The sequence below is a fragment of the Dioscorea cayenensis genome, chromosome 7, assembly GCF_009730915.1.
Source record: "Dioscorea cayenensis subsp. rotundata cultivar TDr96_F1 chromosome 7, TDr96_F1_v2_PseudoChromosome.rev07_lg8_w22 25.fasta, whole genome shotgun sequence".
NCBI classification, from domain to species: domain Eukaryota; kingdom Viridiplantae; phylum Streptophyta; class Magnoliopsida; order Dioscoreales; family Dioscoreaceae; genus Dioscorea; species Dioscorea cayenensis.
Genome location: NC_052477.1, coordinates 31,725,590 through 31,735,662, shown reverse-complemented (window position 1 = coordinate 31,735,662; position 10,073 = coordinate 31,725,590). Strand labels below are relative to the sequence as shown.

The 10,073-nt window shown below is 33.1% G+C and overlaps 1 protein-coding gene across 2 annotated transcripts; it reads right to left on the bottom strand.

Annotated features, from left to right (window-relative positions):
- Positions 1–2,396: 2,396 nt before the first annotated feature.
- Positions 2,397–4,821, bottom strand: LOC120264516 (probable pectin methylesterase CGR2). 2 transcript variants are annotated; one of them, XM_039272331.1, is made up of 7 exons: positions 4,753–4,821; positions 4,414–4,572; positions 4,239–4,278; positions 4,065–4,106; positions 3,236–3,607; positions 2,783–2,838; positions 2,397–2,578 (listed from the first exon to the last, which is right to left on the bottom strand). In XM_039272331.1, exons 2-7 carry the CDS (start codon positions 4,534–4,536, stop codon positions 2,426–2,428), a joined length of 786 nt encoding a protein of 261 aa, XP_039128265.1. In that variant the 5' UTR covers positions 4,537–4,572; positions 4,753–4,821; the 3' UTR covers positions 2,397–2,425. The 2 variants fall into 2 exon arrangements, with proteins under 2 accessions (XP_039128265.1, XP_039128266.1); XM_039272332.1 differs by having other exon boundaries at positions 4,673–4,771.
- Positions 4,822–10,073: the final 5,252 nt, after the last annotated feature.

The following is a 10,073-nucleotide window of genomic DNA, read 5'->3' as shown; positions in this document are numbered from 1 at the left end:
TATTTCTGAAGAACCAATCCAAACGCATCAAATTTCTTTAGAAAACAATGTGTTTTTTTCTTTTCCCAAAAATAAAGAATAAAAGCAAATCCAAACCAACCCTGAAACATATCCGAGGTCTGCCTGCCAACCCTCCTAGTTCAGTGCTTACATAACCAGAATATGCAAACATGTGTTTTGGATATCACTAGTCTAAAGCACATACATCTCTACAGACAAGATAACATTAACTTCACAACCAGATGCACTTCATTTATTTCTCATTTACAACAATCATGAACTCAACTTTTTCAGTTCATGCAAATTAACATCCTTATACACACACACACACACACACACACAAATTTACTTACACTTGCAAATCCCGCATAACAACAAAAAACCAAACAACAAGCACAAACAAAGAAGGTATAAAACTCCCCTTTGGGAGATTATTATACCTTTTAACTGAAACCACAATTAACAAGAACAGAGTTCATAGTACTCATCACCAAATTATTCAACTTGTTCATCATCATATCTTTTATGATATTTAGGAACGTTTGCAGGAAGTTGACCGACGAAAAGGAGATTGAATAGAAGATGTAGTTGCAGGTGCTGATAATGAAGATGGAGAGAAGAACTGGATATCTGAAGCTATGTATCTCCCAGAGTCACCAGGAAGCCTCATGTAAGCCATTGAAGGAGAAGCAGATGGAGACTCATTGAACCATAGACTCACAACATTTGGAGCCTTAACTCCACCACTCCTATACTGCACTATCATTCTATACACATATGGGATAAGGCCTTCCATTTTAATTTGAAGAGGATTAATGTTTAACCAAGTGAACAAGAAGGCTTGTTTTTATGGAGGGGGGAAAAAGCTTGACCAGGACTCAAATAAAAGAATGGAAAGGGAAGGCAAGCAAGTGAGTCAGAAAAGGCAACTTAAAAGCAAATCATGCACTTGGGTCTTCTACTTGAAGAAACACTAGTGAAAGCTCTCTCAAACCCAATATTGCCACCCAAAATTGTTAACATCTTACCAACTCTTATCACAAACTTTTTTTTTATATATATTTTTTCCACAGGTTTGGTGAGTTTCTGTATATTTATTGTATCATGATACTTTCTCAGATGCCTTTTTAAGGTGGTATGTCTTTTCAGTATCCACAGATTTTTTATATTTATCAACGGCACCGAGTTGCGTATAGCTTTAACATGTACGGCGGAGTTCAGAAGTCATTAGTCTTGTGATTATTAATTATTTCATTGTGTTTTGACTATTACTTGTGATTTTTTAAATGCAGAAAAATTTTAGTTTTTATCATTTGATGAGAATTTCTCATAAAGTTTTAAATTTTTTTGTGTTTATCCAACATGAAATTAAAGGAGCAAGCAATTGATATCAGTTGGTTAAGGAGAGATAAGGTTCATTACCATTATGATGTAACTTGATGTTTTGCATGTGATTAATTATCAGATATCATGAGGTTTGCTTCAAGATTAATTTAGCTCTACATTAGTTCAAACCATCAAAAGATTATAAGTTCAAATGGATTGAAATAGTCTAACTATCACATGACCGGTGACCTCACACCAATTCAGTGTGTTATGAATAACTCTGCCGACTCAAATATCTATCTTTGTTTGCTCGCTTAACTGGAAATCATAAAAAACATATCTTATTAATATGCACTTCTACTTTATTGGTATTCCAGACTTGGTCTCTAAGATTTAGTCAAAATGTTTATTGTATCTCAAGTTTCAGATTTACATTATAAAAACTACGCTAATTTTCTTTGAAGGAACGTCAGTGAAAGTGGCAGTCTTGCTCTAAACCAAGAAAACACTGCAATCTATTTCCATGAGTTTTGAAAGAAGCTGCACTTGTTTCCAATGGGCAAGCAGCTGCTTGGGTCGGAAACTGAAAATTCTTAGTAGTTGGAAACCAGTAATTATAGTAAAACCATGGTTAGTAAATAGTCTAATCTTAAAGTCCACAATCCACATCAGAACAATAAGCACGCTGACTATGACAACATGATAGAAGCCAGCTATTATTAACAAAATATCTTATGTTCAATTAAATCATGGAAAGAAGACTGCTTTTCCAAACTGCATTTTCACTGCTTAGCAAGATACAACAACATACAACAACAAACAGACTAAAGAATAACAACTTTGTCTTGGTTTTCAGTACAACAAATTTCCATTGAACACAAAATTCTTTGCATTGTGGTACAAGTGGGTATATTCTTCTCCACCAATATTAAACAATTGCATATAAATCTAAAAATTACGGACGACGGAAAATTCATCTGAGAAGGAAAGCTTTTAAACTTGAATAAGGTTAAAGGAAAGATGCAGATTAAGGCATGGCGGCGGCAGTGCAGCAACAGCTAGCTTTTTATAACATTAAATGAACCAGGAGATGGCCAGATCATTGTGATGAGGTGAGGTGAAATACTTGGCAGCTTGGTTTGTAAGAATTCTTGTTGGCAGCCTGCTCAAATTTTTTCATGGCAGCTTCATTCTCCTCCAAACCAGTCTGAACAAAATATCTTATCCACCAGGACGAGCTCCTTAATTTCGCCTTCAGGTGAAATAAACATGAGAAAATGTAAGCATTGGCAAATGGATGGATATGCAGAGTGTTTATTGATGTTATTACACAAACTATTTGCACTCTACAATTCATATTCTACAGATATTGTTTATCTACAAATCCGCAGATACAAAATGAAAGCACAAAATAAAAATGAAGCTTTGATGGGCTTCAGTTTTGAGCAAGACATACCGGCTTTCCAAACTTTGACAACTCAGAAAGTTTAGCTCTCCGTTGACCTGGAAACCCTGTTGGGTAAGCCAAAAAAATTAAATAGCATAAATCATTTACATTCAGTAAAATCCAAGCCAAATTCAACTGCATTGACAGCAAGAACTATTGGTGACAATAATATATAGACTAATCTTTATTAGTTTAAAAAGGAAGCTTTAGATTAGGTTTTCTATCAGTAAATGGTCTTTGAAAAGGCCACATAATTTCATCATGATATCATAACATTTGCATCTACCTTCTTTGTTGATACTATTCGAATCAAATTTGTAAATTTCTTAGGGTAAGAAAGATTGATATGCAAGTTAAGTCTAATAAAACAAAAGTGATCATTGTGCATTGTTCATATAAAGAATAGCAGATACAAACACTACAGTACCAGAGGAAAGACAGAATAATAATCCAAGTAAATACCTGCAAAGATAACCAGACCATCTGCCGATACCCTTGCCAGATCTGGAAGGGTCTTATTTAGGTACTTTGGTGACAAATAATCCAAAGCATCAGAAACTATGACCAGAGAAAATGACTTGGACTTATAGGGTAAGGGAAACTTGATATCAGCTACACGTACAACTCCCTTGCGGACAAGGTTCTTGCAGGTAGCATCAGCATCCTCTAAATCATATGGTTCAACACCCCAGGCTTCAATGCCATCTTCTTTCAACAAATTAGAAACCACCGAACATGTGTCTGGTCCAACATGTAAAACTTTCTGCATGCTATCAACATATGCTTTCTTCAGAAAGGGAATTGCTTGTTGAACTTCTGATGTGCATAAAAGACCTGTAGGTATGAAAATTGGTCCATATAGCCATCACCTAAATGGTCCATATAGCTATAACATAATATTTGAAAACATAAATTGCCCAAAACATCAATTTAACAAACTTTTATCTTCAATATTTCAACCAGTAATTGCAATGCTAGTTAAAGCATTTCAAGAGAAATAACAAAACTAAGAAAAGAAGATATATTTGTAAGGGAACCCTTTGGTCATATAGGTCTTAACAAAAAGGAAGATAGAAGGTGGATGTGTACATAGTGTTATTGCCATTAAAAAAATGATAGAAACCCCTCATGAACATAACAAGTTTTAAAGTAAACAGAATTGCAATCAACTGTAAACATTAAAGCCACAAACAACATGATGGCACTCAGATTCAAAACACTCTGTAGATTATCGAAATAAGCTGGAAAAATTTAGTTCATTAAAAGATAAAATGATAGTATGGACGCTTACCTTCACCACTATTGGAAGCTACTCTCACACTGCCAAGTCCACCTAATCATGTGAAAACTTGAAATTTTAAGTATGCATTCATGGGTTGTTAAGAATTAAGATATATAACGTGGATAGATCTGGAAGGAATCAAGCTTGATTTAATGAATTCTCAGAAATAAACTGTATACCAACCTGAACCAGCAAAGGAATAGGCAATCAGAAGAAAGCCGCCCTGGAAAGTTCACAACGAAACCAGAATCAAAATGCAATTTTTAAGACAATTATATAAAAAGATCAAAAGAAAAACAGCGGATCACAAATGAAGCAGATAAACTCGAGTCGCATCAATGCCACTGGAGAAACATACCAAAACGACGAGTCCAACCGATAATAATGGCGAAGTTCGTGACTTTTGCGGGAATACCCCAACAAATGGAAGACTTCCACCGTCGGCAAGTCGCCGAGAGGGATTCACTGCTCTCCTTGACATGCCTTCTCGCAATCAAATCTAGAAATTCTCAAGCTCCTGAAAACAAACCACATTGTTTCCTGCTCATTATCCAGAACAAAAAATCATGGAAAAAAAAACGATAGATCGATTTCACAAACAAGATCCAAGTTCATACAAGAATGGAGGATCGAACTGCAACAATGGATCTACAAGCAAAATCAATCAGATCGGGAATTTGGAAAGCAAGAGCGGTACCTTTCTCGGGTGCAAAAAGGAGCGAGACAACGAGATCCGCAGGGCTGGGCCAAATTAAATTAACCTTCTTATAATGCACTGATAAACATCTTGTGAAAATAATTATTTTCATTTATAATAATAAATACTAAATACTAAAAAGTTGATTATAAAAAATTGAGGGATCTGTCAGATATTTATCAAAAAACATATATATTAAATTTAATAAAAATTCAAATGATTATTTTTTTTACAGATTCCATAAACTAAAGATGAGAATTAACTTTCTTCGCATTAGAATGATTATAATTCTCTTCCATGTAAAGCAAGGAGTGGAGAGCTCAATTTATTTTCACTTGGTTGGGACGAGTGTTCATCTATGTTAAAAAATAATAATAATTTAAAAAAATAAATAAATAAATTATACGTGTTAAAAATATATAGTGAAAAAAACCTTTATGAGAACAGAGCGTTGAGTTTGACCACCGACATACCGATCTTGTCGGCGTGAATGAGGCTTGTTCCTGTATATTATTATTATTATTATTATTATTATTATTATTATTATTATTATGCATTAGATACAGTATGGTCCTTGCTAATTTGTGCTATTTCTAAGAATTGTATTATATATATATAATTTTGATATTTATATCTCTGTACTTTCAAACATGCACTGATCATTATTTAGTATAAAATAAATCAGTCAAACTTTCCCCAATTAGTAATTAATACAAAATAAAATAGTCAAGTCTGTACGTAAATATAAAACACTCGAACAATTAGAATGAGAAAAAAATAAGAATAGAAAGGAGATGCTATGAAGTGAGAAGTGGGTATTATATAAAAAAAAATTAACAGAAATAAAATTTTATGACCGTTAAATAATATGGCTGTAAAAAGCGAGAATTATATATATATATATATTAAAAACAAAAAGCAGAAAACGAGAGATTCTCTGCCATTTTTAACTTTAATTTATAAAAAAAAGGAAAAACTAGAGAGAAGGGAGAGTATTTCCTGTTTTCTGATTTAATAATTAAAAAAATAAAAATAAAAAAAGAAAAACGAAAAAAACTTTTCCCCTTTTTCCCAAAAATGTGGCAAATGATACTGTAACATGCGTATTTCAAGTAATTTTTATTTTTTTAAATATTTTAAAAAAGGCGATAAAAAGACAACAAACAGGGATATGATGGCAATGGCATGGATGAAAGCGGGTGGGCTTCTCATGGTGAGAAGTTTCACTTGAAGTTAAATAAAAGGTGAAATTCAGGTTTAGTCCTCGTATTATACCCAAAGTGCCATTTTATCCCTCTAATATTTTTATCCCTATAGAATCCTTGTATTTTTCATTTCCAGTCAACCGAGTCCCTCACCTAACGGCCGTCTGATTTTCCATCTATGGGGATGATGTGGTAATTTTTATGTGTAAAAAATTGTTATAATACCCAGTTTAGTCTCTTTATTAGTGCAAACTGACTTTTTAGTCCCTCTTATTATTTTTTTCGCGAAAAGGATGTTCCTCTAATTGGGGACTAAAAGGTCATGTTGAAATAATAGAGGGACTAAACTAGGTATTATACCTAAAAAATTAATAAAAAAAGGACTTCCTAAGGGCAAAAATAATAGGACTAAAGGGTTATTTTAAAATAATAAAGGAACTAAACTGGACATTATACCTTAATTTTTATTCATGAAAAAATGCCACGTCGGACTTGCGGACCGAAAAATTAGGGGAGAGACTCATTTGACACGAAATGAAAAAAATACTGAGGATCGGGGACAAAAAATATTATAGTGACTAAAAGGGGCACTTTGGGTATAATACATGGACTAAACTAGGTATTATACTTTTAAATAAATAAAAATAACTTCAAAGACGACAAAGCAGGGATATGGGTGATGACATGGATGAAATGGGTGGCCTTCTCATGGTGAGAAGTTTCACTTGAAGTTAAATAAATAAAAAAAGACATAAAAAGACGTAAAACAGGGATATAATGGTGATGACTAAATGAAATGGGTGGCCTTCTAATGGTGAGAAGTTTCACTTGAAGTTAAATAAAAGTAGAATGCTTTATTTAGTCCCTTTAATATAGTCAATCTGTCTATTTAGTCTCTCTAGTATAATTTGTCCCTAGAAGGTCCATGTATTTTAATTTTTTGAGAAATATAAGTTCTCATAAGACCTCCTAGGAACAAATCATATTAGAGGAACCGAAGGGATAGACTGACTATTAGAGGAACCAAATAGGGTATTCTACTTTAAATAAAAAAGGACATAAAAGATAGCATACATGATATAATAGTGATGACATGGATGAAATGAGTGGCCTTCTCATGGCTAAGAAGTTTCACTTGAAGTTAAATAAATAAAAGGACATAAAAGATAGCAAACAAGATATAATGGTGATGACATGGATGAAATGGGTGGCCATCTCAAGGCTAAGAAGGCGATTTTGGTTGTTGTTGCGCCTGCTTGGCAAACTGCTCCAGTTGCTACGCCTGCTTGGCCAGCTACTCCTGTTACTGTGCCTGCTTAGATAGCTGCTCCAGTCGGGCTTGCAGAGCTTGCTGCTCAGCCTCATTTTCTTCAAACATAAAAGAACATAATAATAAATATTATTTCAAAGGAAAAAAATTTGGCACACACAACCAACCAACCTTCGGCATCAAAAAAATATTTCTTCAAACATTCACCAATGCATGTCAAGATGTAAATAACTAAGGCAAAAAAACCTGATATTGCAAAATTAAGAAGAAAGTCTTTCAATATCATTTTCGTACGTTCGCTAGTGATTAGGTAGTAAAAAACGAAAAATGCTTAGACATAAAATCAAAAAAACTCCAGCCCTTCAATAACAGTCCCAGTCCCGGTCCCTGTATATGTATATAAATAAGTGAATAGCTGTAATAAAAAATTGTCGAAAAAAAAAATTATCTCACCTGTCCCGAACCTAAATCATAGTTTGCTCTAGACAAAACAAGCATAGATATAGAGCAAAATAGATGTCAATAACCCGATAGCTATGATGACACTCTTCAATGCTTAGACACTAGCGATTCACAGTCCTAGTCCCAGTCCCTGTATATGTATATAAATAAGTGAATAGCTGTAATAAAAAATTGTCAAAATATCTCACTTGTCCCGAACCCAAATCATAGTTTGATCTGGACAAAACAAGCATAGATATAGAGCAAAATAAATGTCAATAACCCAATAGCTATGATGACACTCTTCAATGCCTTGAATTTTTTTAAAAAATTTTTACCAACAAAGCATCGCAAGCAAAAACCTAAAACAACACCCCAAGAAAAGTTGGAAAACAGTACTCTAGCAAAATTTCATCATGGTTGAAGAAGATTGGAGACGAGAGGGACCTGCCAGCCCATTTTTACAAACGAGAGAGGGAGCTGGCTAGGCTTCACCTGCTGCCTATGGCACATACTGACTTTTGTCTAAAAAAAAATGTAGAAGAAGAAAGAATGCAAGAAAAAAAGAAAAGCCCTGCATGACCTTCTTTATTTAATTTTCTTTTCCCTTTCCTTTCCCTGTCTTCGAAGTTATAGTTATATTGAAATATGGGATATCGACTTCGCCACCAAATTTCTATGGCAAAGAAAGGGCTCACATCCATTGAATAAGTTGCAGATCCTTCCATCATATTCTGTTTGTCGTATTTTATCTCTTTTATTTTATTTAACTTCAAGTGCTTTTTCATCGACACATGCATTATGACTTGTTTGCATTTTTGTACTATGCTTTGCATGTGATACTTTGTAGTGATCACTTCGCAGTGCTTGCTTTAAAAGAAGGTTGTAGATGCATATAAATAAAACATATATTTATTATTGTTATTATTATTATTTGTAATGGTAAAAAAAAATGAAGCTAGCAACTGCCACTGCTCCCGCAATACAAATTGATCTAGTATGCGTCAGTTAGTCAGTACAGACTAATTTAGTTTGTGTCAGTCAGTCAGTACGCTACAGTATTCCAATCAACAAATGTCATCTCATATAGGATAACTTCAATAACACAACAATACCCTACAGTTAATGTCATCACTCACTCCACCTCATCACTCACTCCACCTCGACCTTGCTTGTATCAACCATCTGTTTAATAAAAATCAAGCTCTAAAGCAACTTAAGTATAAATTTCCAAGAGTCAGATATAATTGATAAAACATCCCTTATAAAGCTCTGATAAGCAGTAATTGTATACTCGAGTGTGTTTGGGTCAAGGTAAAAGGAGAGGACGAAGGATAATGATTAAAAGAAAAGACAATAAAAGTTCAAGAGTGGATCTTTTTTTTGTTGTAACATAACAACGAATTACTATTCTAAACACAATACAACTTATCCAGCTCTATATGAGCTACATGAAATTTATTTCAAACAGTGTTTATGTAAAGAACCACCTACCTCATGACCTTATATATTATTTTGTCCTGAAACCGATCAAACTGTGGCTTGGTCTTTAAATATGAAACTGAACCCTGTCTATTTTGAGAACATTTTTCATGTTCGATTTTTTTAATTATTTTTTTATTTTCCAATCAAAACAACATTTATTAAGCTCAACCATGAAGATATTCAAAGTTAAAACTATGAATTAATTAAGAACACACAATAAACCCACAACAACAATGACAAGAAGCAGTAGGCTCTTTCAAGGAGAGAAATTGATCCTTGTTGTCACATGGCAACTCTCCTATATTTTTGTATTCTCTTGGATTTTGATTTTTTTTAGTTTTGGAGTGTTTCACCTTTAGTGATTAACTATTTAGTTTCATTTTTTATTTGTTTTTATTTTATCTGTTTGTACTTTTTATTTTTTCAATGAGTCAATTATTTATCTATTTTTTAAAAAAATAAATAAATAATAACAAGGAGCACACAAACCCTATATCAAACATGCCTTCACTCTCTTTCAAACAGAGAAAATACATGACATTATTTTTAATTATATGTGTTTAGTCTAGTAAATTTTTTTAAATGAAGTGGATAAACTACAAATTTATTAATAATCAACAAACACAAAAAAAATATATTAAAAAAAATGACCCACTAGAAGTGGGACACTAGGATTAATTTTATATATATATATATAATTTTCCAAGTTGAGCTTGTAACATGCATCATGTTATATACAACGAACCTAAATGAAATACAGGTGTTCTTCTTGTTGTCTTAGACTTCTGTATTTCTCCGCACTCTTCTTATTTTAATAAATTTGTAGTTTATAAACTTTATTAAATATATATATATATATATATGCAGACAAATGGGTGACTTAAATGGGTGACTTGAGCTCTAAGCGATGCATCGGATCT

What these genes read in the sequence shown, in the direction of transcription:
- LOC120264516 (XM_039272331.1), bottom strand. Translation starts at nt 4,536, where the DNA reads ATGTCAAGGAGAGCAGTGAATCCCTCTCGGCGACTTGCCGACGGTGGA. An exon ending in CGGTTGGACTCGTCGTTTTG is followed by an intron (nt 4,279 to 4,413) that starts GTATGTTTCTCC and finishes TGAACTTTCCAG; the next exon opens with GGCGGCTTTCTTCTGATTGC. An exon ending in AGCTTCCAATAGTGGTGAAG is followed by an intron (nt 3,608 to 4,064) that starts GTAAGCGTCCAT and finishes TCATACCTACAG; the next exon opens with GTCTTTTATGCACATCAGAA.